At 49.7% G+C, this 27985-nt stretch overlaps 2 protein-coding genes across 10 annotated transcripts; one reads left to right on the top strand and one right to left on the bottom strand.

Moving 5' to 3' along the window:
• Positions 1-111: 111 nt before the first annotated feature.
• Positions 112-6766, bottom strand: KXD1 (KxDL motif containing 1). Of its 5 annotated transcripts, none has more exons than XM_053296570.1 (6): positions 6524-6766; positions 5088-5201; positions 3458-3610; positions 3185-3231; positions 1853-1966; positions 112-1682 (listed from the first exon to the last, which is right to left on the bottom strand). In XM_053296570.1, exons 2-6 carry the CDS (start codon positions 5180-5182, stop codon positions 1456-1458), a joined length of 636 nt encoding a protein of 211 aa, XP_053152545.1. In that variant the 5' UTR covers positions 5183-5201; positions 6524-6766; the 3' UTR covers positions 112-1455. The 5 variants fall into 5 exon arrangements, with proteins under 5 accessions (XP_053152545.1, XP_053152544.1, XP_053152546.1 ...); XM_053296569.1 differs by having other exon boundaries at positions 6516-6762; XM_053296571.1 differs by lacking the exon at positions 6524-6766 and adding an exon at positions 6390-6501.
• Positions 6435-27961, top strand: LOC128345121 (peptidyl-prolyl cis-trans isomerase FKBP8-like). 5 transcript variants are annotated; one of them, XM_053296564.1, is made up of 9 exons: positions 6435-6573; positions 12199-12508; positions 14448-14617; positions 15015-15103; positions 17614-17831; positions 19199-19371; positions 21877-21954; positions 23011-23148; positions 27157-27961. In XM_053296564.1, the coding sequence occupies exons 2-9, from the start codon at positions 12229-12231 to the stop codon at positions 27241-27243; spliced, it is 1233 nt and encodes a 410-aa protein (XP_053152539.1). In that variant the 5' UTR covers positions 6435-6573; positions 12199-12228; the 3' UTR covers positions 27244-27961. The 5 variants fall into 5 exon arrangements, with proteins under 5 accessions (XP_053152539.1, XP_053152538.1, XP_053152541.1 ...); XM_053296563.1 differs by lacking the exon at positions 6435-6573 and adding an exon at positions 6900-7053; XM_053296566.1 differs by lacking the exon at positions 6435-6573 and adding an exon at positions 8088-8196.
• Positions 27962-27985: the final 24 nt, after the last annotated feature.

Here is a 27985-nt window from a genome sequence, read left to right as displayed (position 1 = left end):
TGACTACCTTAGCTCTTTTCCAAGAGACTTTCTGTGCTACTGAACCATAGCAGGTGGGAAGCAGAGACCAGTCATTCACAAGTGCAAGCAGAAGCCATTCAGACCGGTAAATTGATAGAATGCCTAACTCTTTTATTGGTTGCTACCTCCTTTAATTAATCTCTGTAAACTTGTAGCGGTACAAAAATATTCTTCTTTGAATTACAATGCATTTGAGGAGATGATGGGGGAAGGAGGCCGTTTCCAACAGCCTCCACACACAAATCGAGTTTGTACCAAGTTCCGGCCAAGGAACGGTGAATACAGACGGCAGTACCGTTACCAGACTTTCAAAACTAAAAACAAGGAACATTTACTCTTTTTTGTTTGTTTGTTACAGTAACGGAAGGCATGGTAAAAGAACAGAAGTCTAAACAGAACGTAAACAACGCTGGATTGTTAAATGCGACGCTTGACAGGTGAGACGCAGAAGCAAGCAGCTTCCGCTTGAGAAGACAGCGCAAGGCAAACGGCGAGGCGCATTCAGCAGTCCTTTGTGTCGTTATAAGGTGCATCGTTAGATAGTAAAGGGGCAACGCGCAAGGAGACACACACGCTTTCGGGGGAACCTCGAGGGGGTGGCGACAGAGATTACGGAGTGCTTAGACCCACACTGAGTTAGCAGTCCTACAGGGGACGAGGGAGCAGACCGCGGCAAAAGCCAAGTGGGCCAGCAGGACCTGTCGGGAGCCTCTTCCACGCAAGTCCCGTGCACAAAGGAGAGCCGTGCAGGGACTTGTGGGAGATACTCCCGCTGTGCTGCAGCGGGTGCGAGGAAGTGGACGGGAAGGCTCGCGGCAGAAAGGCAAAGGCTTCTCCTCGCTTGTTCTTTAGTTCAACTTCCCGCCCTCAGGACTGCCGAGCTGACTTCTGCCCCTGCAGGACTTTCAAACAGTTATTCTGCTCCTTGGGGGGGGGGGATACGCAAACCAGCCTAGAGTCATTACAGGGATGCACATGAATAGACAGACGTTTCCCACAAGGTTGGGCTGACAGAATCCATGCTAGGAAATCCCTTCGTCCGCTGCACCTGATGACAGGGGTTTTCTGAGCACAGTGACCATTATTCAACCCTTGTAGCCCTTTGTAAAAGCAAATCGTCAGGCCACTGGCCCTCCCCTGCAAGCTGGGCTTCCTGCACAGATGAACCAGCTGCTTTGAACCAGTGTTTTGCTTACTTGGCATAATTCACAGATCAGCACCGATAGGAAGATGGCAGTTCATGCAAAAGCCTCACGGACCATGCCCACGCCTTCTCTCCCCCAACACAGATATAATCAGCCAAGACAACACAGAGATGCAGATTTTTGTGGGGTTTTTTTTCTTTTTTTAAGGGAAAGGTCTCCAGTCTGCAGTCCTGGCGACGGACGGGAAGAAAAGTCCACCTGTGGCCACCCCAAGCATCAGACACACGGCCTAGTCCGTCTCGTTGTCATCGTCCGTCACGCTCTGCCCATTCACGGCTGGCGAGTCGTAGGGGCCCTGGGAGAGGTCTTCAAAGTCGTGGCTGGTGGTGGGAGAGATGATATCGGGGCTGGTGTCACAGGACTCGGTGCTCTGCTCCGAGGTAGCAATGGTCGTGGCGGTGCTTTTGGGGATAGAGTCAAAGTCGTCATCTTCCAGGATGGGAGATTCGTGAATATCTGGGGAAAGGGAGGGAGGGGAGGGAGAGAGAGAGAGGAGTTGTTACTGAATGCCAAGTAGATCCCAGAGAGAGAGAGAGAGGGGCTGTTCTGATAAGGAGGGGTGCCACAGGTCTTGCTGACGGAATAAGAGCATTTGCTCGTAATTATTATTATAGATTTTAGCTTACATCCCACTTTTTTCTCTTTTTCCTTCTGCTGTGTCAAGCACTTTGGAAGCTTCCAGTGGACCTCAGTCAGGACTTGATCTAGAGCCTGCCACAAAACAACAACAGCAGCAGCAGCTGCGGCCGCCGCCCTCAGATCAGCTCCTGCAGGTAGCTTTAGCCCAAGCCGTTGAGTCCCAGCCTGCAGTACTGGGACGATAAGATTCCTCTATTTTACAGGGTTGTTGTAAAGCTGGCTTTAAGAGCACAGAGTTGGAAGGGACCTTGGAGGTCTTTCTACTCTGAAGCATCCCTGACTGATGGCTGTCCAGCCTCTGTTTGAACATCTCTAGGAAGAGGGAGCCCACCACTGCCTGAGGCAGACTGTTCCACTGTCAAACAGCCCTTGCAGTTAGACATTCTTCCTAATGTCTCGGCTGAATCTGCTTCCTTGCTGTTTCAACCCACGGGTTCCAGACCTGCCCTCGGAAGCAACAGAGAATGTCTGCTCCTTTCTCCATGTGACAGCCATTCCAAAATTTGAGAACAGCTAGGAACAACCCCGCTGGATCAGGCCCAAGAAGGCCCATCTAGCCCAGCACCCTGTTTCACTCAGCAGCCCACCAGATGTATCCAAAAAGCCCACAGGCAGGAGTGGAGGGCATGCCCTCTCTCCTGCTGCTGCTCCCCTGCAACTGGGACTTGTCTGCTAAGACTGGAGATGGCCCATAACCACCAGAGACTAGTAGCCATTTGATAGACCTGTCCTCCATGAATTTGTCTACGCCCCTTTCAAAGCCACCCCCAAAAGTGGCCATCACCACATCCTGTGGCAGATAATTCCATAGGTTAATTATGTGCTGTGTGAAAAAGTACTTCCTAAATTTTCCAGCCTTCCGTTTCATGGGATGACCCCTGGTTTTAGTGTTGTGAGAGAGGAAGAAAAAGGTCTAATCTTTCCACTTCTAGATTTTATATACCTCGATCATATCTCCCTGTAGTCACCTCTTTTCCAAATTAAAGAGCCCCAGGTGTTGTAGCCTTGCCTCATAAGGAAGGTGCTCCAAGCCCCTGATCATCTGGGTTGCCCTCTCCTGAACCTTTTCCAGTACTACAATGTCCTCCTTAAGATACAGGGACCAGGACTGAACACAGTACTCCAAATGTGGCTGCATCATGGTTTCCCCCTTAGTCTTCTCTTCTCCAGGCTAAACACTTCATCGATAATGTCTGGACATGCAGAAGTCCTTACACGTGCTGACTATTTTCGTATCATTACTTGTAGGGCAGCCATTTAAGATTAGGGTGGTTTACCAGTCATGAAAAACATCAATTGGAAAGAATGGGCATACTCACTGCTAAATGCTTCCGGATACTGTTTGGCTAGTTTCCCCTTCAGCGTCCTGCAGGAGACAGAAAGAACTACATGTGAAGAAATTCCCCACAGAATTTGGAGGGGTAGGGATTAAAAACTACTCAAATGGTATAACAAAAACAAACAAAGATTATTGTGCCTAAATCAAACATCCCTGAATATGAGACATTGATTTGAAACACACAAAACCTTTGAGGCCTCCATTCCCATTTTAGCATCTTCCAGAGTCAGAGGAGGGGGGGTGACCCACCAACCTGATCCTCCGAAAGATGCTGTCCAGGTCCTTCTTCATCTCCACTAGGGTGCGAGTGTGGTGGAGGAAGCGCTCGTTCATCTGCTGCATCCGGACGTTGGAGAGGTTGTTGAAGTTGAGCAGCATCTCGTTGGTCTTCTCAAAGCGGTTGAGCCTGTGTGGAAAGGCTACCAGCTGGATGGGTTGGCTCCAGACTTAAGACATACACACAGACACACACACTCCTCCGTCACCTTGTGTTGAGTGGGGAAGTGCCATCCTCAGGGGAACACTAGGAACTTAATTCTCATATAACATAAGAACAGTCCTGCTGGGTCAGGCCCAAGGCATATCTACTCCACTGTCCTGTTTTACCCAGTGTCCCACACGGGCATGAGGTAAGGGCATGCCCTCTCTTCTGCTGTTGCTCCTTGCAACTGGTATTGAGAGGCATCATGCCTCTGAGGCTGGAGGTGGCCCACAGCTACCAGACTAGTAGACTTGCCCTCCATGAATTTGTCTAAGCCCCTTTTAAAGCCACCCAAGCTGGTGGTCATCACCACATCCCATGGCAAAAAATTCCATAGATTAATAGCTGTCCACAGCACTCCAAATGTGGGCCCACCATAGATTTGTATAAGGGCATGATAATTAGAGTTTTATTTTCAATCCCTTCCTAGTGATTCTGAGCATGGAACAAGCTGTCCACCACAACCCCAAGATCTCTCTCCTGCTCTGTCACTGACAGCTCAGACCCCATCAGCATTTATGTGAAGTTGAGGTTTTTGCCCCAATATGCATCACTTTACACTTGCTCCCAATGTACTGGAGTTGCCATTTGGTCACCCACTCCCCCATTTTGGAGAGATCTTCTTTCCAAAAGACTTCTAGATCATTTATGAACAAGTTAAAGAGCACTCGTCCCAGTACAGATCCCTGGGGGACCCCACGTCCTACTTCCCTCCATTGTGAAAGCTTTCTATTGATCCCTACTCTCTGTTTCCTGTCTTTCAACAAGTTACCGACTCACATATTAACCTTCCCCTATTCCCATTACTGCTAAGACTCACACTCAACATAAGGGATAATTTGGGCGATCCTTTTCGAGGTCAAGCAGTTGCTTCTGTAGATGGAATGATAAGGCCAAAGAATCTCTCCTAACAAGCTCTTTGGATAATTTAATGCTGCTGGTTTTGCAACTGTGCTTAGAGTGTTGGACTAGAACCGGGAAGACCCAAGTTCGAATCCCCATTCAACCATGAAACTCACTGGGTTACTCTGGGCCAGTCATTTATCTCTCAGCCTAACTGACCGCATAGGGTTGTTGTGAGGATAAATATAACCATGTACACCACTCTGAGCTCCTCAGAGGAAAAAGCGAGATATAAATGTAAAAAATGAAGTAAAAATAAGCTGTTTAACAGGGCAAAAATGGAAGAAATAACAATAACAGGCCAGCTGGGCTCCCTCCTCTTTTGAAGCATAAGTGCCAAGGGACAGGGAAGGATCATGCAACAATTTAGGAGGTGTGGAGCAGGGACTGAGAGGCATCCTTTCACCTCTGAATTATTAGCTGTCAGGAGGAGAGACAAGGTGAAGAAGGGAGAGAGAACGCAGCCAGGACAGAGAAGCATAAAGGGCTTGCCACTCACATGTTCTTTTGGGCCAAGATGATGGCGTTCACGTCCTCTGAGTTCACCATGCTAAGCACCCGGCTGCAGAAGACGCCAGAGGCAGTGGGCTCCATCTTGGACGGTACTGCAAGCCTGCAAAGGGCAGAAAGATGGAAGGATGGATGGAGGGGCAGAGGAGAGAGGAGGCGACTCCTGCGTCATCAACACTGGTATTACCCAGAGCAATTCGGCCAAGCTCTTAGAACCTGCAGGGAGCATCTCTGCTTGGGGTGGGGTCCGTGCAGGAGAAAGCAGGCGTCCCAAGAGGATGGAAGGGGACTAGGGTTGCCAGCTCTCCAGGACCAGGCCTGGCGTCTTCAGGAATCCACATTCATCTCCAGGTGACTGTTGAAAGCAACTCTGGAGATCTTAACAGTTTGCTCTTGTGAAAAATACTGGCAGGGGGCAGGGCAAGAGATGTCCCCAGGAAGAGCTTCAGTCAGTAATGTCTGAACATCACCAAGTCCCTGATCTTCCAACTGTCCATAAGCATTCTGGACCCAAAACATTTCTCGGCTAGGGTCCTTTTTAGTCCAGTTTGATCTGCCACATATAGCTTCATTCCTTTCACACCTTTATCAAATGATTTCCGTTAGGCCCAGAGGTCAGTGGCCGCTACGGTTTCCATCTGATCCGCAGATTGACTGGAGTGGTGAGATATCTAATGAACTCTTAGCTTTTGTCCTTTGTGTTTATGCTTCACTCTCTGGGCAGGGGGCAAGCAGCTGAACAAAAACTCTTACAGTCAGCAACTCTAAAAGCACCAGCGGAAGGAATCTCTCTTGGTGGCTCAAGCAAGCAAGTCAAGTTGCAAAAAAACCAAAACCCACAACCCTCCCTGGGACCAAAGTTACATGAACCCGTGTGGCATCAGAGGGGAGGGTGCACCAGCCCCACAGGAGAATGGTCATGCTTTTTAAATGCAAAAGTCCCATCACAGGCCGAGGCCATCTCACTCCCTCGCCTGCACCACACTGCACTGTAGAGGAAGCTCAGAACCACACACCCCACCCTGCAATAACCAGCAAGGCCACACCCAGCTGGGTCACATCCAGCTCTCTAGAGCAGCAGCAGCGCCTGCCCCACTAAAGGACCCCTCCCTGCACACCAAGGGTAGCTGATCCCGTGTCCCTAAAAGGCTCCGCCCTAAAACCAGGCAAGCCCCACCTACCACAAGCCCCACCCTCGCAGTCCCTGGTGAAGCCCCGCCCCTGGACAAGGCATTCTCCTCCCGTGACCAGCCCCACCCACACCAGAGGCCACACACCCCTGTCGCAGTACCTTGCGGCGAAGCCCCGCCTTTCCAACAGGCCCCGCCCCCAGGTCAGGCAAGCAACTCCCCATCATACAAGGTGAGAGGCCCCGCCCCTTCCAACTGCCCCCTGGCTGTCAGTGTCCAACGCCCACCGTCGTGCCTAAGCGTGCCCCCTGACGTCACGGGTCACATCCCGAGCGCTGGAACGCGGTGAGTGCCGAGAAGTGGACGAGTCAGTCTCCCTTCCTCCTTCCTTCCCTTCGCGGCTCAGTCCTGCCGGGGAGGACCGTCGTCTCCTACCATGGCCGCAAACCCAGCCACGCTCACTTCCGGGTTGGCGGCGGGAGCACGCACGGCGCGTATGCGTGCGTGCCCCGCGGTCCGCTGGGAAGTCGGTTTCCCTGGCAACGCGGCGCCTTCCGGATGCCGGCTCAGGCTCCGCCTCCGCTCTGCTGTGATTGGAGCAGGGGGGGGCTACTGCCCTGCCCCGCCCCTAATTCGCCCATGCCCAGCCTGTTGCCAGGCTAAAGGAGAGGATTATGGGAGTTGTAGTTCAACAACCGCTTTAGTGCCAAGGTTGCTTACTCTGGGGCCGCCAGAAGCACCCTCCTGGACACGTGCAGAGTGCATTTACTCCCAGCAGCTGCAAACAGCCTGCTTTCCCCTCCCTGCTCTCTGCAAATGAAAGAGGTAAAGGGTATAAGGGCTTCTGGGCATGTGCAGAGTGCATTTACTCCCCGGGACAGCAAGACTCAGAGTGCAAAAGCAAGAATCTTTAGCAAGAATCAGAGTGCAAAAGAGCCACGCACTGGCCTCCCTCGGCATGTGCGGCCCCTCGGCAAGTGCGGAGGGAAGACAGCCCGTAGGGTAGCCACAAGCAGCTCTTTGGGGAATAGGCCAGTGAGTGTGTCTCTGAGAGAGAGGACGGGAGCCAAAACTCTCCTTTCCTTTCCCTCTCCCGTGTAGCACGAAAGGAATTTATTTCTTCATTATTATTTATTTTACATATTTTTATACCCTCCAAAACTTATGTCTCTGGGCGGTTTACAACAAGATAAAAACATTAAAACATTAGGGGGAAAGCCTCTGCTTACGTGCAGCGTGCATTTCTTGCACAGACAGCAGCATAACCACAAGCATCTGCTCGTGTGCAGAGTGCATTTCCGCCACCGAGATACCCCAGCTTCCTTCTTTGCCTTTTGCAGGTGAAAGGAGGAGGAGAAAATTGCCTCTGGGCACATACAGAGTACATTCCTTCCACAGACAGCCCACAACCAACCACCCTTCTCCTCCCACACAGGGGTGAGGAGGAGGAGTATTTCCGATAGTTTCCCAATATCTCCACCACCATCCTTACAACAACCTTGCATGGTAGGCTGGGTTGTCGCGCCCCACATTTCCCCGGTGCTTAATAGGATGCAAAATCCTCCAAACCAACACCCCGAAAACCTGAGAAACAAGCTTGGGAAGAAACTAGCCCATGCTGCTTTCTAAAACTGACAATCATGGATTTATGGGTCTCCCCACCACCCTTTGGTCGCGCCAGCCCTGGCTTAGACGTTGCTTAAAAATATGCAAATCCGGAATCACATGCAATAGAAAATATCCCTCAAAAGGCGATTCCTTGTTATATATTGCTGCCCCCTAAGCAAGCAAAATCACAAAAATAAATGTCTTCCCTTTTAAGAGGCTGCGTTGCAAAAGGAGCTTTTGCAGGGAGGTTTTGACAAGCAGCTGAGGCCGCCTATTGCATTGCCTTCCTGCAGTCAGCTGGGCCCATGTGGGCGGCTGGGGGGGCGGGCCCGACTGCAAGGGGAGATTTCCTGGGATCAGGTGAGCGTTGCAAGAAGGAAGCCACGGGGCGGGGGGTGGCGGAGAGGTCCTGTTATGGGGTCAGCTGCACAGCGCAGAAGTATTTGGGACGGGCTGCCTCTTGCAGGAGCTGCAAAAGCAGTTGCTGGGGCCCTGCAGTGGGGAGGGGAGACCCCTTCCTAGTTTAGGCGACCCCCGCAGGTCACCAAACTTTCTCGCTCCTCTTTCGCAAATCAGGGCTGGTGTTTTGAACCTGGGGCTCGGGGCCTTTCAGCTGGTGCTCAGCCTAGTGCTGAAGCAAACAGGAAGCGCCCCCCCGCCAAAAAAGGGGAAAAAAAATCTGCATAAAACTTGAAGGTTTCGTTTTTCCTGGGCTGGCCATTCAGACAGAAGGGTTTAAGGATCCTAATCTGAGCAGGGAGAGAAAGGTGGCATCTGAGGCTAAGCCATGTCAACCCGTGAATCTGTTCTTCCAAATCCCTTGCAAATCCCCCTCCCCTTCGTTCACACGGCTGCCTCTCTTATAAAAGCCTTAAATCTGGTGGGTGGTGGTGGCCACCTTTCTGCAGGCTTTGAGCCTGCTTGTTCTGGTGCAAAGCGTCTGTTAAGATCAAGCTCCTAGTCCTCAAGGCCTTTCCATTGCTCAGGCTGCAAGAGGCCTAATCGGGCAATCTCTCTGGGTATTATTTGCTGCCAATTTTTGTATGTCTGGGACATCTGTTCTCGTTTTGCCTTTTGCACCCTGGATCCTAAATATCCTCGCTCCCAGATATTTGAGCATGGAGATCGTGAAGGAATTGGACTTTGGATCGGGCTGTTAATTGTAGTTATCATTGTCCTGCTCTGTGTGTATGCCACTAACTATTTTGTGACTAAATAACTAATTATTAACAAAACAGGATGGAGATATAAGAAATGTCCAAAGTGGGTTGAATGCATCCTCTCTGAAAACTATGCAGTGACCTTGTGAGGCAGGTTTGTGTGGATACCCCGATCTTGCAGGTGGGGAAAACTGAGGTTCAGGATGTGTGGCAGAGGTGAGATTCAAACTCAGGACTTCCTCATCCAGAGCTCAACCTCTTAGTTTTTTGTACACAGGAGCTTTAAATATGCTGAATGTTTCACAGTCTTTTGTTTTTCCTCACAAGAAACCTTGAAGGTGAATGGCTCTTATTGAAGCTCTGGAAGAAATATGCTCAAGTTACTAGTCCACAACATACCTCTGTTGGGTGAATTGCTGGCCAGATTTATCCAGCTTTTCTGCTTTGGAGTTAATACTTCCCATGCAAGGATGACTGGCTATTTAGAATCCAACTCCTTTCCTTTAGGATTTGAAGTTCTGAGCTAGAGGGGGCGGTTTTCAAACAGCACAATTCTTCCTCATTTGTTAGCAGCAGGCCATTGACTACCTCGTATAGTATATGAATGGATTATGCAATAAGAACTCTGCTGGATGAGGTCAAAATGGGTTCCTCCAAGAAGTCAACAGGGAATTGAAAGCAATTAGCACTTCTTCCCCTCTTTGCTCCCTGGCAGTTGGTAATTGAAGATAGATTGCTTCTGTACTTGGAGGTTTCATTTCATTATCATGGTTAATATATGTTTCTGTTGTGTTTGGATCATTCCAAAGACCCCATCTGTTTCCATCAAACAGATGGCCAGATGCCTGCAAGGCAACAGCCCTCCCCTATTGCTGGTCCCTGGTGTTTAGTCGGATATATTTCCTCCGAATATGGAGGTTCCTTTCCATAACCTGGTGGATGTCAGATGTCAGTAAACCTATCCTTTGTGAATTAGCTCTAAAGTCATGTGAGCACCTTGCAGACACCACATCTTGTGGCGAGGAGTTCCATGCTCTAATTACATGTTGCACAAGGAAGGGCTTCTTGTTTGTTTTCCTTTGTCCTCAATCTGCTTTCAGTGAGTTCTTTGAATGATTCTACAGAGATGGTGAGCAGGGCTGAAGACCAACCAGAATGAATGTGCTGGGGGTGAGCTGGATGGTGGATTAGTTCAAAAGGGGTGTGTGGGGGAGAAAGCGAGCGAGTGAGTGAGCGCGCTAGCTAGCCTGCCCAAGGCACTTTTTTTTTTTTCTGGCAATTAAGGTGAGACAAATAGAGTATTTGTTTGTTGTTCAGCATTTCCTCTGCCTTTCCAATATAGCTTGTACTTGCAGAAATACCATCAAAACCTTAACCATAAAATATGACCATACGGGTCTCGGCTCTTCTCCATTTTGGCACAGGAGTCCCGTCTCGAACCGGTGTGGCGCTGCTGCTAAAGTGCTAGCGTTGGTCCAAGTGAGTGGAGTTCGAATCCCACGTGGTGGTTCTCTCTTTCGGCCTAGCCTACCTCACAGGGCCATCGTGAGGCTAGAACGCCAGGGGGCTGCGTGCACTGCGTCGAGCTTTCTGGCCAACACAACAGACTGGAGGGAAATGCAACATAGAGCTGGAATAATCGGCTTATTTCGTCTAGTTGGGCTGCGGAAACCTCCTAGGCTGCCCGACTGCTCTGTGAATGCTGGGCTCCAACCCGGCCAGACCTGTTTTTCTTGGCTGTGCCGCTTCCCTTGGGGCTTGGGCGTTTGTGACCTGCTTACGAGTGGGACTGCCTGTATTTCCTCACCCCCCACGCACACGCAGCCCAGCAGCGAGGGCAAAATTCGCACCCGCCTCTCCAGAGGCAGTAAGATGGTTGGTGACTGAGTAGAAAGCTGAGCTCAGTTGGGCTTCCAGTGTATCCCTTCAGCAGTGTTCCCTCTAACAGGGATTCCCAGATGTTGTAGACTACAACTCCCATAATACCCAAGCAAAAGCCATTGCCGCTGGGGATTCTGGGAGTTGTAGTCAACAACATCTGGGAATCTCTTTTAGAGGGAACACTGCCCTTCACCCCTTTTTAAAAGAAGGACAATGTCACGATCGCTGTGAAGGGACTTTGTTATTCATTGGGAAGTTCCCGGTTCAAATCCCACTGCTGACGTGACCCCGCTGGGTGGCCTTGTTTCTGTGCAAAGGTCTCTGCTCCAAAGAACTTGCAGTCTGTAATTAGAGACGGTTCTTTCAGTTCTGTGTGTGTTTGCTCAAAAGTTGTGTTGAGTGGGGCTTGCTCCAGGGTAAATTGTGGATAGGACTGCTGTGTGGGCCTCAGTTCTTCCCGTCTGTCATACAAGGATAATATTGCTGGTCTCCCTTACAGGGCTGTTGTATGGGTGAATGCTGTGGAAGTATTTTGAAGACTTGAGGGAGAAAGCTGGGTATTTATGGAGTTGACTTTTGAACATGTTTTAAAGTTGGTTGTTGATGATTTTAATTTGCTTTATATGATTTTTAGATTTTAACTGTTGTGGGGATTTAGTGGTAAACCACCTAGATATTTTATATGCGGCAGAATAGGAGTACGATAAATAAATGTCACCAGTGCCTTATTTCCCACTACCATAACTGCAGTTTTTCCACAGTGCAATGACAAAATGGCAATCTGGAATATTATATTTCTGCTCAATCTGAGGTTTCCCCGCTTCCTTGTAGGAACATAGGTAGCTGCCTTATATTGAGTCCGACCACTGGTCCATCTCGCTCAGCATTGTCTACCCAGACTGGCAGCGGCTTCTCTAAGGTTGCAGGCAGGAGTCTCTCTCAGCCCTATCTGGAGATGTGAGGGAGGGAATCTGGGACCTCCAAGCATGCAGGTGCTCTTCCCAGAGCAGCCCCCTCCCCTAAGGGGAATATCTTACCGTGCTCACACATGTCGTCTCCCATTTAAATGCAAACCAGGGTGGGCCCTGCTTAGCAAAGGGGGCAATTCATCCTTACTCCCACAAGGCCAGCTCTCCTCCCATGTAGATGGAGCCCCCAGAAGAGGAGCAATCCATCCGTGTTCGGACTGGGTGACCGATTGCTGTTGCTTCCACATCTGTAGCAGATGCTTGTACCCTGGCATTGAACGCCGTGCGCAGGAATGTGGCGACCGTGCTCGGCGATCCCTTTTCACCCGTCTCCCTGCCGCTTCTCTCCACAGCTCGGCTGATCCGTCCCGTGCGGCCACGCCATGGCTTCCGGCGGGGACAGCTTGGAGGACATTTCGCCAGACTGGGCCAGCACCGGCCTCGTGGACCTGACCTCTCCTGAGCTGGCAAAAGCCAGTGCCTCCTTGCTCGACAGCGGAGAGGACTTTGAAGTCCTGGACGACGAGGACGGGGAAGAGGACCTGAGCGACCTGCCTCCGCTGGAGGACATTCCCGCCAACAAAGTTCCGGCAGCCAAAGATGAAGGCCAGGCGACTGCCTCTGAGGAGAGTGTAGAAGCTGTGGAGTGGATGGACGTATTGGGTGAGAACCAGCTTTCTTTGGGATTGCTTCCTGCATCCCCCCACCGCCGGGGCTATACTTTAGAAACAGAAGAAGCTGCCATATACTGAGTCAGGCCTTGGGCCCCTCTAGCTCAGTATTGTCTACCCAGACTGGCAGCAGCTCTCCAAGGACTCAGGCAGGAGTCTTCCCCAATCCCTGGAGATGGAGATTCCGTAAAGCATAAAAATTAAAATAAAACTCAATGAAAAACAGAACAAGACATAGCTGAAAAAATTAAGAGCAGGGACAGCTCATTGGCCAGATGCCTAAATAAAAAGGGCAGTCTTCAGGCTCCTAGTGAAGGCTGTGGGAGGGGAAGCCATGCGGGTCTCATCCCTCTTATTACAAATATCTATATAGTGCCTTTCAACAAAAGTTCCCAAAGCGGTTTACATAGAGAAATAAAAATAAATGAATAAAGATGGATCCCTGTCCCCAAAGGACTCATAATCTAAAAAGAAATGTAACACAGACACCAGCAACAGCCACCGGAGGGATGCTGTGTTGGGGACGGATAGGGCCAGTTGCTCTCCCCCTGCTCAATAAAGGGAATCACCATTTTCAAAAAGGTGCCCCTTTGCTCAGTTAGCAGGGGGAGCGGGTTCCACAGACTGGGGGCAGTCACCAAGAAGGCCCTGTCCCTCATACTTGACAGACGGGCCTCAGCAGGTTTCGGCACGTGAAACAGAACCCTCCCAGCCGATCTAGTCAGGTGGGTAAATTCAGCTGAGAGCAGACAGTCCCTAAGATACCCAAGGCCCAGGCCATTTAGGGCTTTAAAAGTATGGCTCCATTTCCTAATGGGAATATCTTGCAGCCGTAATGTGTAGTCTCCCATCCAAATGCAAGCCAAAATGAACCCTGTTTAGCAAAAGGGACGATTCATGCTTACTAGGGGTGTGCACTTACTCTAGGCCACCCTGGTGCCCCCCAAGTGGAGTTATGGGGCTGCTGAAATCCCCATTATTCCGGGGGGGGGAAGCGTAAAGCAAAATTCAGAAATTCTTTAAAAATCACCCCTTTCACCAATTTATTTGAAATCTGGATGGTAGAAGGCACCCATTGGGGCACTACCATCTGACCCACTCTTTTGCCCCCAAAACCCCTTTTCTGCCCTGAATCTGCCCCAAAGACATACCAACTTCAAAAATTCTTTAAAAATCACCCTTTTGCCCAATGTCTTTGAAATCTGGATGGTAGCTTCCACCCATTGGGTACTACACTCAAACCACTTTGGCCACAAAATCAAGGTTCGAATCTCCAAATTTTTCGGATCTGAATCGGGAATGATTGGTTTTGTACCCGAATCTGGGCAATTGAGGACAGGAGTAATTTGTTTTGTCTCCAAATCACCCGAATCGGCCAGATTTGGGTACGAATAGTTTTATACCCGAATCATTTCGTACATCCCTAATGCTTACTACCACATGGACTGCTTTCCCCACCAGAATATGCTGATGGAAAGCTGTAAATAACCTTTTAAATGCAAAATGACTTGGCCCAGTCAGTGATGGGTCTTGCCTACCTGTAACATTTTCCTGCACTAAGCCTGGAGAGTTGGACTAGGAGATCTCCAAAGTACCTTTGGACTGCAGAATTCTGGAATTCTAAACCTGAAATGCTTTTTATTCTTTCCTTGCAGAGAAGGTGCTCCAACATCCTTGTTGGTTTTGTGCACCTTTTCTACAAATTTGTATACTATGAATATTTATATTCCACTTTTCAGCAAAAGTGCTCAGAGTGATTTACATAGTCAAATAGTAAATAAGATGTTCTTGGCTCGGTGCTCTCTTCTGGTTATTTTCTAGCACATTTCTAATTCTACAGCATCTGTTTTGAAAGGGGGTGCCCAGAACGACACATGGGGCCTTCCTTGTTTTCACCATTCCTGTCTCGTCTCCTCGTTGTCTCTCCCCAGGGAGCGGCTTGTTGAAGAAGAAAGTCCTCATCTCAGGCCAGGGCCGGGAGAGCCGTCCTGTCAAGGGCCAGGATGTTACCATCTGGCTAAAAGTGGCGCTGGAGGATGGTACGGCTGTGGAGGAGAATCCTGATCTCACCTTCACGCTGGGCGACTGTGACGTCATCCAGGTGTGTGCACATAGGGACCCCCAGCAGAGTTCTTCGTTGCCACCTGTGGTGGCGAATCGTCTAGCTCAGGGATTCTCAACGTTGGGTCCCCAGATGTTATTGGACTTCAGCTCCCATAATTCCCAGCCAAAGGCCACTGAGGCTGGGGATTATGGGAGTTGAAGTCCAACGCTGAGAATCCCTAGTCTAGCTAACCAATTTGTTGCTGGAACAATGAGGGCCAGAAACTTGGGGTTTTAAAGACTGAATTAAAGGTGGGATTGGCTGGTGCATTGGTTCAGTTTATTTTATAGCCGTTGCCGTCACGCTAAGCAGGACGTCAGTGCAGCTGATTCCCCAAATGCTCACCTCTCAACCAGGAATGTTTTCTCTCTCCCACCTCCCACCCCCTACGCAGGCTTTGGATCTCAGTGTGCAGCTGATGGAGATGGGAGAGACGGCCCTGATTACATCTGATGCAAAATATTGTTTTGGCCTGCAGGGGAGGTACGTGGGGAATCGGGGAGAGAACTTGGTGGGTTCTCATTCCAAACAGCTGTCCCAGGAAGATGGATTTTGAAAAGGGATTAGACCTACACTTTCCCACAAATTGGTCTATTGGTGATAGATGAATGGAGCCTCTGTGTTAAGGCTCCACCCACCACTTTATTTTTCACGGGCAGATTCCAGATGGTGTCCCTTGGAGACTGTTGTTCGTTTAAATCTGAAATTTCCTATGGTGACACTCAGGGCTTCATATTGTCTCCCATGTTGTTTAACATCTACATGAAACCGCTGGGAGAGATCATCAGGAGGTCTGGTGCGGGGTGTTATCATTATGCCGATGACACCCAAATCTACTTCTCCATGTCAGCCTCATCAGGAGAAGGCATAACCTCCATAAATGCCTGTCTGGAGTCGGTAATGGGCTGGATGAGGGATAACAAACTGAGAGTGAATCCAGATAAGATGGAGGTACTTATTGTGTGGGGTCGGAATTTGGGAGACGATGTTGATCTGACAGTTCTAGATGCGGTCACGCTCCAACAGAAGGAACAGGTACGCAGTCTGGGGGTGCTTCTGGATCCAGACCAGGCCAGTGGTGCTTTTTATCGGCTTAAGCTGATACTCCAGCTGCATCCATTTCTTGAGATGAATGACCTCAAAACAGTTGTACATGTGCTGGTAACTGCCAGGCTGCATTACTGCAATGTGCTCTATGTGGGGCTGCCTTTGTACGTAGTCTGGAAATTGCAGTTGGTCTAGAATGTGGCGGCCAGGTTGGTCTCTGGATCATTTAGGAGAGACCATATTACTCTTGTGTTGAAGGAACTACATGGCTGCTGATATGTTTCTGGGCAAAATACAAGGTGCTGGTCATCCTATATAATAAAATGGTTGGGTACCTGCGTTCGTGTCTTTTTCGGGTGTTCTGCGCATGTATGGTGCGCGCGTGCGCAGAACACAGCGAGAGAGACATGGAGCGGGCGCCGGCTGCCATGTTGGCCGGGTGGAGGAGAAGCGAAGCGGCAGGCCGAGGAGAAGCCGCCGCCGCCGCCGGGCGGGCAGGCCAAGGAGAAGCGGCCGCTGGTGCCGGATGGCCAGGCAAAGCTAGGCGGCGGCGGGGGAAGCCGGGTGAGGTGGCAGCGGCTCCGGGTGGCGCCGGCCCCGGCCGGAGGAGGTGGTGGGCCTGGGCGGGAGGAGGCGGCGGGGGAGGGCGGAGAAGGCGGCGGGCCCGGGGGAAGCCGGAGGAGGTGGCGGGCTGGCGGCCAACATCGGGCTCCGCAGTGGCGGCGGGGATACCGGGCCCGATGGCGGCGGCGGGTGCACTCGGCCCTGCCGGAGACGGGGTGGGGTGGGGAGAGAAAGTTAGCTGGCTCCAAAGGTCTACTAGCGCCCGTTAATTTAACGGGCTGAAAGTTACTAGTTACCTATAAAGACCTAAACGGCTTAGGCCCTGGGTATTTAAGAGAACGTCGTCTTTGGCATGAGCCCTACCAGCTGCTAAGATTATCTGGAGAGGTTCGTCTGCAGTTGCCGCCAACTCGTTCGGCAGCTACTCGGGAACAGGCCTTCTCCATTGCTGCCCCTGGACTTTGGAATGCGCTCCCTGTTGAAATAAGAGTCTCCCCGTCTCTGGCCACTTTTAAAAAGGCGCTGAAGACGCATTTATTCACCCAGGAATAAATAATTTTAAATGTTATAATTTAAAATTAGAAATCTAATAATTTTAATTAGACTTATGGTTTAAATTTTAATGCTGGTCTTAAATGATTTTAATTGTTCCATTGATCTAGTTTTGATTTTAATTGTTTTGTTTTTATTTAACTGCCCTGTGCCATTTTGGTAGGGGTAGTATATAAATCAAATAAAAAATAAATGTGTATACTGTCCCAAACGTACGTTTTTATAAACCGCCCAGAGACAGAAAACATATTAAAATGAAAACCACTTAAAACAATTTAACACAATTTAAAACCACAGTTCAGTTAAAAAGCCTGGGTTAAAAAAAAGTCTTTAGAAACTTTTAAAAGGTTGTCAGAGATGGGTGGGGGCTCTCTTTTCAGCAGGGAGTGCATTCCAGAGATAACATGGAATTGCAGATGCTGGGGACAAGCAATAGAAGGGAGACCGTGCCCTGCTTTTGGGCTTACCAGAGGCCTCTGGCTGTCCCCTGTTGGAAGCAGAATGCAGGAGTAGATGGTCCCACTTTGGTCGAATCCAGCAGGGCTCCTTTTATATGTTCTTATAAAAAGGGGATTAGAGAAGTTCATGGAAAATAGGCTTAGCTTTGGTTATGGGCTGTAGGAGCTTAATATAGAGCTTTCATAGACCGGGGCAGTAGCACTGAATACCAGATACAGCCTAGCAAAAGGGGAGGCTCTTTGCCGGGTTCCCAGCCACAGAATCTGGCTGACCCATGTTGGAGACCGGGTGCTAAGTTAGATGGGCTTCTGGTCTGCTCCAGCAGGCCTGGACTCCCCGGAATAAGGTGTGTTCTCGATCTGTCCTGGCAGAAGCCCCGACATCCCACCCAACGCAGCCCTTGCCCTCGAAGTGGAGCTGTTGGCCGCACAGGATGCCCCCGACTTGGAGCTACTCGGCGGGAAAGAGAAGGCTGAGCTCGCCAATCGGAAGAGGGAACGTGGCAACGTCCACTACCAGCGAGCGGATTACGTGCTGGCCATCAACTCCTACGACATCGCCCTGAAAGTCGTCGGCTCCAATTCAAAAGGTACCCGATGGTTGCCAACTGGGGCGGCCCAGCCTCCATTGGAGGGGGAGAAAGACCTGGAGGCAGCAAGTGTCGCTAAATGCGTGGAAACCATGCTCCTAGTCCTCAAAGAGGCACCTTTTCAAGAGGGGCTCCCCCATTTAGCAGGGGGGAGAGCAACTGTCCCTCTTCAGCCCAGCACAGAATCCCTCCCAGTGGCCATTTTCAGATTTCCTGTGCTGTGTAACTGTAAACTGCTTTGAGGGCTTTCTTTTTGGTGTCGGAAGGCGGCATATACATATTTTTTAGTAATGATATTTTATGAACTAATTTGAGGACTAACGACTTGGATTTTTAAAAGTGCCTCTTCTGTGTGAGTATGCATATTTAAACTTATTTTCAAACGATGCATACTCCAGCTATACTCCTGTAAATGCCGGCGAAGGTGGCTTACAGTGTAAAGGCATTGTGGCTCAGTAGCAGATCCCCTGCTTTGCACGCAGCGGGTCCCAGGTTCAATCCCTGGCAGCATCTCCAGGTAGGGATGGGAAAGACCCCTGCCTAAAATGCTGGAGAGCTGCTGCCAGTCAGAGTGGGCAATACTGAGCTAGATGCACCAAAGCCCTGACTCCGTAGGAGGCAGCTTCATATGGGCCTAGTCAGTTACTATATGTCTTGTTGTGGAAAGGGCTTTTCTTTGGCCGTGTTGATAAACTGTGCTGCCCTGTTTTGCAGCCAGTGGGAACGTTTTTCTCAATGTGATGCTGTAATTTGATACTTTGGAAAAAGCGACATGGAGATAAGCAAAATTTGTGTGTGTGTGTGTGTAGGGTTTAAAGTTGTTGTTTGGCAGTAGTTTTGGTCTTTTATGCCTTAATCTGTTAAGCGTCTTATTGAGCTTTGTATGTTCACAGATTCAGTGGTCTTGTGGTAGTGAGCATGAATTGTCCCCTTTGCTAAGCAGGGTCCACTCTGGTTGCATATGAATGGGAGACTTGATGTGTGAGCACTGCGAGATCTTCCCCTCCGGGGATGGAGCCAGTCTGGGAAGAGCATCTAGGCTCCAAGTTCCCTCCCTGGCAGCATCTCCAAGATAGGGCTGGGAGAGATTCCTGCCTGCAGCCTTGGAGAAGCCGCTGCCGGTCTGTGTAGACAATACTGAGCTAGATGGACCAAGGGTCTGACTCAGTATAGGGCAGCTTCCTATGTTGGGTGGGTGGTTCTTTTCCATGTAAACCGCTTAGAGAACCTTTTTGTTGAAAAGTGGCATATAAATATTTTTAACCATAGAGTGTGTGTATGTGCAAAATGGAAGGAAACCGGTTCTAGAAAGTAAGGAGCCTGTAGTCCTTTCCTAGTTGACACTTGGCCCGTTTGCTCCCCCGCAGTCGACTTCACCCCGGAAGAGGAAGCTGAACTGTTGGAAGTGAAGATTAAATGCCTGAACAATTTAGCTGCTTCTCAGCTTAAGCTGGACCATTACGAGGCCGCACTGAGATCCTGCAGCCAAGTGCTGGAGCAGCAACCAGACAACATCAAGGCCCTCTTCCGGAAAGGGAAGGTATGGTAGTTTCTGACGTTGAGCTACTCCTGGGACATCCTCTGCTCTAGCAATGGTGGGAGCGTGCCTAGTTGATGCCCAGTTTTTAATGGATCCACAAATGTAGCTGGGAATGATGGGAGTTGTCGTTCAGCAACAGCTGGAGGGCCTAATTTGCCCACCCCCACTTAAACCCTATTCAGACATTACGCAGAACACTTTGTACAGCGAATGTTCAGTGTACACAGGCACAGCTAGTCACCCGTTAAGTTGCCCACAGGTACAGCCGGGCACTTCCTTTCACTACCCTGCATTTGAGGGCCTTGTGCCCAGATTAACTTTTAAATTGAACACAGGTACAGTCATTCACACAAAAGCATGTATGAGTGTACAGAAACCTGTACACGCATACAGCATAATGTCTGAATAAGATTCCTGTTCTAAAGAAAAGTGTGTGTGTGTGTGTGTAGGTGGGTTTTTTATAAAGATAATGCAGTGATGTGTGGCAGAGGGCATCTTCTCAGGAGAGGCTTTCCCTCCTTTAGTAGAAGGAAGAGTCTGACCGACTTAATTTTGACCAAGTAAAAGTGCACGCACCCCCACACATCTATTTAATTGGGCAGCAGACTTACATAAGAACAGCCCTGCTGGATCAGGCCCAAGGCCCATCTAGTCCAGCATCCTGTTTCGCACAGTGGCCCAGCAGATGATGCTGGAAGCCACAGGCAGGAGTTGAGGGCATGCCCTCTCTCCTGCCATTACTCCCCTGCAACTGGTACTCAGAGGCATCCTGCCTTTGAGGCTGGAGGTGGCCCACAGCCCTCCAACTAGTAGCCATTGATAGACTTCTCCTCCATGAAGTCATCCAAACCCCTCTTAAAGCCATCCAGGTTGTTGGCTGTCACCACATCCTGTGGCAGAGAATTCCACAAGTGGATCACGCGTTGTGTGAAAAAGTACTTCTGTTTGTTGGTCCTAGATTTCCTGGCAACCAATTTCATGGGATGACCCCTGGTTCTGGTGTGATGTGTGAGAGAGAAGGATTTCTCTCTATCCACTTTCTCCACACCATGCATGATTTTATAGACCTCAATCATGTCTCCCCGCAGTTATCTTTTTTCTAAATCCAGGTGTTGTAGCCTTGCCTCATAAGGAAGGTGCTCCAAGCCCCTTTCAAGTAGGCTTGAAAGTGGTGGCCTACTTTTAAATATGTAATCATTTTAAAAAGTGCAAGTGGCAAGTGCCCTATTAGGAGAGGCATTCCTCCTGCAAGTGGGAGAGAAAAGGTAGAATGCCTCCTCTTAGAAGATGAGGCATTGGTCACTGTATCTTTGGGAGGACATTGTAGAAATGGAGAAGGTGCAGAAGAGGGCAACCAAGATGATCAGGGGCCTGGAGCACCTTTCTTAGGAGGCAAGGCTACAACACCTGGGGCTTTTTAGTTTAGAAAAAAGATGACTGCAGGGAGATATGATAGAGGTCGATAACATCATGCATGGTGTGGAGAAAGTGGAGAGAGAGGAATTCTTCTCCCTCTCACACAACACTAGAAGCAGGGGTCACTCCATGAAATTGATTGCCGGGAGGTCTAGGACCAACAAACAGAAGTACTTTTTCACACAACACGTGATCCACTTGTGGAATTCTCTGCCACAGGATGTGGTGACAGCCAACAACCTGGATGGCTTTAAGAGGGGTTTGGATAACTTCATGGAGGAGAGGTCTATCAACGGCTACTAGTTGGAGGGCTGTGGGCCACCTCCAGCCTCAAAGGCAGGATGCCTCTGAGTCCCAGTTGCAGGGGAGCAACAGCAGGAGAAGAGAGGGCCTGCCCCTTTCAACTCCTGCCTGTGGCTTCCAGCGGCATCTGTTGGGCCGCTGTGTGAAACAGGATGCGGGACTAGATGGGCTTCCTTGGGCCTGATCTAGCAGGGCTGCTCTTATGTTCTTATGTGGTGATGGCCACTAGCCTGGGGGGCTTTAAAAGGGGCTTCGGCACTTTCACGGAGGACAGGTCTACCGATGGCCATGGGCCACCTCCAGCCTCAGAGGCAAGGTGCCTCTCAATGCCAGATGCAGTGACGTGCGACAGCTGGAAAGAGAACCTGCCCTCCCCTCTTGCCTGTGGGTTTCCCAGAGGCCTTGGGTGGGGCACTGTGTGAGAAAGCATACTGACGGGCCTTGGGCCTGATCCAGCAGGGCTGTGCTTATGTTCTTAAGCCCCTGCTTAGCCATGAGACTCGCTGACCGGTCTGGGGCCAGTTACTGTTTCTCAGCCCGACCTCCCTCAAACGGTTGTTGTGAGGATAAGAGGGAGGGGAGCGCTTCCTGGCTATCTTGGGAGGAAGGGTGGGTTTTATGTCATCGATATTGCAGTCCTTCCAATATCCTTGTGAGGCAGGACGGTGGTCTCCTCCCCCCATTGCAGGGGTGAGATTCGAACCTAGGCCTTCCCACTCCGGAGCTTGCTCCCTTCGCTGCCCTAGGTGCCCCTGGGTTTCAACTTGCCTGTGCTTTCTCTTCTAGGTCTTAGCCCAGCTAGGCGAGTACAGCGAAGCGATCCCCATCTTAAAAGCCGCTTTGAAGCTGGAGCCTTCTAACAAGGTATGTGTTGAGATGGGGTTGGCCTGCAGCAGGTCTTGAATTTTGGCCGGTGGGGCGGGGGGATCCCTTGCAGCTGCCATTTCTCCTGGTGGCTGTGACTTCCAGGCAAACCAGAATCCCATCCTTCTGCCCTCCTGTGGGTTTTGGACTACAGCTCCCATCATGCTGGATTATTGGCCCCTGGGGAGGATGGGAATTGTCGTCCAAAACCAGCTGGAGGGCCAGAACTGTGTGGCACTGCTATGCGTCCTTGGCAAATGGGCTACTTCTCAGGCCGCGCGTCACTGAGCTATGGAACTCACTGCCACATGAAGCAGTTGACACCCCCCCCAGTGCCTTTTAAAAATGGGTTGGGGCCCCTCGCAGCCTGTCAGAGTGGTGGGGAGGGGGAGTAGGTGGCCAAACTGTCTGACTTGATTAAAAGCAGCTTCCAAAAACAGTCGGCCAGATGCTTCTGAGAAGCCGAGAGGCACAGCATGAAGGTCTCCAGCACCTGGTGGTCAGAGACAGACTGTCTCAGAACATGGAGGTTCCCTTCAGGTATCATAAGAGGAGCTTTTCTGGATCAGGGCCCACTTCACCCTGCTCCCAGCAAGGCCCACCCAGATGCCCTTCTTAAGCCCACTCAACGGGCTTAAAATAGCTGTTTGCCACAGTTGATCCTCGCAAGTTGTATTCATAGGCAGACTGCCCCTGAACATGGAGGTTCTACGGAACTGCTGTGCCTGAGTGCTGCCGATAGTCCTCTCCTCCGTGGCTGCTGCCACACCTGGCAACAGCATATCCCGTAAGATAACTATGAGTTACGGCCTGCGGAAGAGCCATTCCAGTTGGATGAAATCCTAAGCGCACCCCCCCCCACACACACACTTTTTCTCTGAGGACTAGAAACACAGCTCCTAGTCCTAGGTAGCGCCTCTGGGCTGCCTTTCCCCCCACAATCCCAGCTAAGAGGGGGCCCTGCTTGCTGCAGTTCAGAGAGAGGAAGAGGTAATGATGCCTTCAAACTGGCCTCTCTCTCTCTCTCTCCCCCCCCCCCTTCCTGTTGGCTTCCAGACCATCCACGCGGAGCTCTCCAAGTTGGCCAAGAAGCATGCCGACCAAAAGAGCGTGGAGACGGAGATGTACCGCAAGATGCTGGGGAACACCGGCTCCAGCAGCGCCCCCACCAAGTGTAAAGATAAATCGCCCCGGGTAGGTGGCAAGAAGGAGCACACCAAGGGATGAGCTGTTCTTACCTGTGTGGTGGTGGGGAAACCTCAGACACCGATTGGCTGAGCTGGCATGACGTCATAGAATGTTCAGCAGCATTCTAGCTTGTAGGGAAGACTCGCCACTGGCTGGCCAAGCTGGCGTAACGATTGGTTTAAACAATGCTTCATTCAACTAATGCTATAATCGGATGCACCTTTCCTTCAGTGTGTTAAATCTCTCAATTTGGTATGGCTGACTTCCGAGGAAGACAACAGAGTTGTGAAAGGGCGTCCCTGATTTACTGAATTTACCATTAACTGCTTGAATTGGTGACTTCCAAATTAGCTACCCCCAACAGGATCCTGGTCAAGTCCTCCGTGAGTTTTCTTGAGGACTAGGAGCTCAGGGCAGCTACCTTCATCAGTTTGTCTCAACATCTCAGTTTGGAAGGATCCAACCATTGCAATCAGGAGACTCTTAAAAAAAAATAAATTAATAAGAAGGTATGGAGGAACTGTACACGGTGCTCTTCAGGGGTGGGTTTACCAGAAAAACAAGTCCCTGCCCCAAGGAACTTACAGTCCAAATTCTGCTAGCAAGGCAACAGGGGTAGGATAGAGCAGGGATAAAGTTAGGTTTCTAGGGTCTTGCTGCTGTTTGATTGTTGCATGGCCCCATGAAAATAGTCTGCCATGCAAAACGTAGAAGACTTTAAGATTCAATAAGGGGCCGATAGGAACCCCTGGACTATCTATCTATCTATCTATCTATCTATCTATCTATCTATCTATCTATCTATCTATCTATAATATACTATATTATAATATAATATAATATATATAATAAATATATATTTATATTATTTATTTATTTATGTATGAATGAATGAATGAATAACTAAATTTATACTGCCCTTCCAAAAAGCTCAGGATAGAAAGATGCAAAGAAATAGCCCCTCTCTGCCTCCCGCAAAGCAAAGGTCCGTTCTCCCAACAAGGAACCTGGGGTGAAAACAGAATGAACCGGAGAGCCCTGATCAGCCTTGGCAGGCCTTTTCTTTTGGTGGCCCGATCCACTGGGTGATTCCTCCCTTACTATCCTCCCATGAACCCCATTCCCCTCCAGTTTTTTCCTGACGGTTGACGCATGAACCCTCGCATCAGCTGCAGCGAGATAAGCCTGCAGATCTTTACAAGTCCGTCTAGGGCTCTTTGTGACTTGGTGGATGATGGTCTGGGTTGCTCTTGGGGTGATCTTGGCAGGATGACCTCTCCCAGGGACAGTCAGTCATAGTCTTCCAGCATTTTCCATTTGTATACTATCTGCCTGAGAGTGGATTAATGGGGGCCCCAGTACTTAGAAATGTCCTTATCACTCTGTCCAGCCAAATGAGCTCCAACCACTCTCTTCAATTCATAGGTCTTCTGGAATTTCTTTTGATCGTGGCATGATGAGTTCCCACTGATGGTCACGGTGCAGACCTAACTCAGGACCTTTCTAGGGGACAGGATGCCCAGACTCAGTCATGCAGATTTCTTTGCAGGGTAGTTTGCTACTTACCCAGTTAGTTAGGCACCCACCCGATTGTGATTTGCCCATTAATTGTGCTAAGGATACTAGGACTTCACCTAGTATTTCACACACTGATTCTGAATTAGTTTCATTGTCCCCACTTTGTATATGATTGTCTCCCAAGAAACACAGCATGGTTTAATCTATGCCCATTATATTTATTTATTATATTTGTATACCACCCCAAACTTCCATCTCTGGGCTGTTTGCATCAACATAAAACAGCTCATTGAAAGTGTTGTCTCAGTGCGCGGTAACTGAAAAAGGCTAATTCCATGCTAGGAATCATTAGGGATTGAAAATAAAAATGCTAATATTATAATGCCCTTATACAAAACTATGGTGTGGCCACACCTGGAGTCATGCTTGCAGTTCTGGTCACCATATCTTAAGAAGCAGAAGAATAGCCCTGCTGAATCAGGCCCCAAAAGGCCCATCTAGTCCAGCATCCTATTTCACACAGTGGCCCACCAGATGCCGCTGGAAGCCCACAGGCAGGAGTTGAGGGCGTGCCCTCTCTCCTGCTGTTGCTCCCCTGCAGCTGGGACTCAGAGGCATCCTGCCTTTGAGGCTAGAGGTGGCCTGTATCCCTCCGACTAGTAGCCCTTGATAGACCTCTCCTCCATGAAGTTATCCAAACCCCGCTTAAAGACATGTAGGTTGTTGGCTGTCACCACATCTTGTGGCAGAATTCCACAGGTTGATTATGTGAAAAAGTACTTCCGTTTGTTGGTCCTAAATTTCCTGGCAATCAACTTCATGGGATGACCCCCTGGTTCTAGTGTTACGCAAGAGGGAGAAGAATTTCTCTCTATCCACTCTTTCCACTCCATGCGTGATTTTATAGACCTCTATCATGTCTCCCCGCAGTCATCTTTTTTCTAAACTAAATAGGCCCAAGTATTGTAGCCTTACCTCATAAGGAAGGTGCTCAAGGCCCCTGGTCATCTTGGTTGCCCTCTCCTGCACCTTTCCCAGTTCTACAATGTCCTTTTTAAGATGTGGTGACCAAAGTTGTACGCAGTACTCCAGGTGTGGCTGCACCATAGATTTGTATAAGGGCATTATAATCTTAGCCATTTTATTTTCAGTCCCCTTCCTAATGATCCCTAGCATGGAATTGGCCTTCTTCACAGCTGCCACACATTGAGTCGACACTTTCAACGAGCTGTCCACCATGACCCCAAGATCCCTCTCCTGGTCAGTCACCGACAGCTTAGATCCTGTCATCGTATACATGACGTTGGAGTATTTCGTCCCAATGTGCATCACTTTACACTTGCCAGCATTAACCACATCTGCCATTTTGTTGACCACTCCCCCAGTTTGGAGAGATCCTTTTGGAGCTCTTCACAATCAGTTATGGATTTCACTACCCGAAATAGTTTGGTATCATCTGCAAATCTGGCCACCTCACTGTTTACCCCTATTTCTTGATAATTTATAAATAAATTAAAAAGCACCAGTCCCAGTACAGATCCCTGGGGGACCCCACTTCTTACTTCCCTCCATTGTGAAAACTCTCCATTTATCCTTTCCCTCTGTTTCCTGACTTTCAACCAGTTAGCAATCCATACATGAACGTGTCCCCTTATCCTATGACTGCTAGGTTTCCTCAGAAGTCTTTGATGAGGAACTTTGTCAAAAGCTTTTTGGAAATCCAGGTATACTATGTCAACTGGATCACCTTGATCCACACCCTCGTTGACACGCTCAAAGAATTCCAAAAGGTTTTAGTATAGAGACCAACCTGGCTGCCACATTCTGTACTAACTGCAGTTTCTAGACTGGGTAAAAAGGCAGGTTCACATAGAGCACATTGCAGTAGTCAAGTCTGGAGGTTACCAGCAAATGTACCACTGTTCTGAGGTAGGAAATGGATGCAGCTGGTGTATCGGCCGAATCTGATAGGCAGCACGTCTGGCCACTGCTTACATTTCCTTGGTACACTAGGGAGAGGTTTGGATCCACAAGCTCCCCCAGACTGCATATCCCACCCAGAACCGGCAGATCAAAACAATCTCCTGAGTTTTGACCCCACACAATAAGTACCTCTGCCTTATCTGGATTCAGCCTCAGTTTGTTATCCCTCATCCAGCCCATCACCGCCTCCACGCGAGCATTTAGGGAGGCTATGCCTTCTCCTGATGATGTTGACATGGAGAAATCAATTTGGTTGTCATCAACATACTGATAACACCCGGCACCAAACCTCCTGATGGTCTCTCCCAGCGGTTGTTCATTATTGCTTTAGGCTGGTTTCAGTTACACAAGGGTATGATTGTAAGACCTTGCACTGTGATTCTCATCATTCTTCCTGAGGTTCACAGACTTTTTCTCAGCACTTTGCATATATGCTAGATTAACTGTGTGTGCCTCTTTCATGCCTTTCACCACCCCTGGGCTAAATGCTGTTTTTAATCTCTCCCTTTCCAGTCAATTCCTTGGAAGTGGCTGTTTGGTGCCACTGCCGTGGCCCTGGGGGGCGTAGCCTTGTCCGTTGTCATCGCTGCCAGAAACTAGAGCCATCTGCTGACGGAAGCTTTGAAGAGCTGGACCAGAAGACCAGCCCCCCCTTCTCCCCTCTCCCCACCCCACTTGGCCCTCGATGACCAGTATACAACTTGGACTACGGATTTGTTGGGGGCATGGCTCCCCCCATAGAGATTCCACCCACCACTGCCTGAATTGCTACAGAGGTGGAGTTCCAGGAGCGGGAAAGAGGGGCCCGGCAGTGTGGGGGCAATTTTGGCCTAGAAAACTGGAACGCATTGGACGCTCCATGCCATTCTGTGTGCATGGGGGTTCACCCACCGCCCTTATTTGTTTTCAATCAGCTCCACAACCTTGCGGATGGGGGTGAGGTTGACCATGAAATTTAGGGAGAGGAGAAGCCCATGACTACTGAGGTAGAAAGCGCGTAGAGGTGGATGTACTTAGGGGCTGTTTTAGGCTGTTTTAGCGATGCTCAGGGCTGTTTAACAGCCTCTTCTTCCCCCTCCTTTTTTTGGTAAGCTGTTTTAGAAGGGGGGAACAGAAGGGATCACCGGCGGATCGTGACCTCTTCTGGCTCTGCTGACTCCCTGCCCAAAAGATGGGGGGCTTCTCCCAACCCCAGCCAAGTTCTACATCACCTGGATATAGAAAAGATATATATATATTTTGCCTCTATCAAGATTAAACTGTGAAAAAACCAAAATAGATCCATCTTCTAATAAAGGCAGTTCTGAATAGGGTTGCATTCCTAGGGGTGGTCCTCTTTATT

This window comes from Hemicordylus capensis, chromosome 2 (genome assembly GCF_027244095.1).
Source record: "Hemicordylus capensis ecotype Gifberg chromosome 2, rHemCap1.1.pri, whole genome shotgun sequence".
NCBI lineage: Eukaryota > Metazoa > Chordata > Lepidosauria > Squamata > Cordylidae > Hemicordylus > Hemicordylus capensis.
The sequence above is the reverse complement of the archived record's forward strand: the minus strand, read 5'-3'. Positions and strand labels throughout refer to the sequence as shown.

Coding starts and splice junctions, on each gene's coding strand:
- KXD1 (XM_053296570.1), bottom strand. CDS start 5,182: ATGGAGCCCACTGCCTCTGGCGTCTTCTGCAGCCGGGTGCTTAGCATG. Junction 3,232..3,457: donor AGCATCTTTCGGAGGATCAG/GTTGGTGGGTCA, acceptor TGTCTCCTGCAG/GACGCTGAAGGGGAAACTAG. Junction 1,683..1,852: donor AAAAGAGAAAAAAGTGGGAT/GTAAGCTAAAAT, acceptor CCCTTTCCCCAG/ATATTCACGAATCTCCCATC.
- LOC128345121 (XM_053296564.1), top strand. CDS start 12,229: ATGGCTTCCGGCGGGGACAGCTTGGAGGACATTTCGCCAGACTGGGCC. Junction 17,832..19,198: donor CGTCGGCTCCAATTCAAAAG/GTACCCGATGGT, acceptor GCTCCCCCGCAG/TCGACTTCACCCCGGAAGAG. Junction 19,372..21,876: donor CCCTCTTCCGGAAAGGGAAG/GTATGGTAGTTT, acceptor TTTCTCTTCTAG/GTCTTAGCCCAGCTAGGCGA.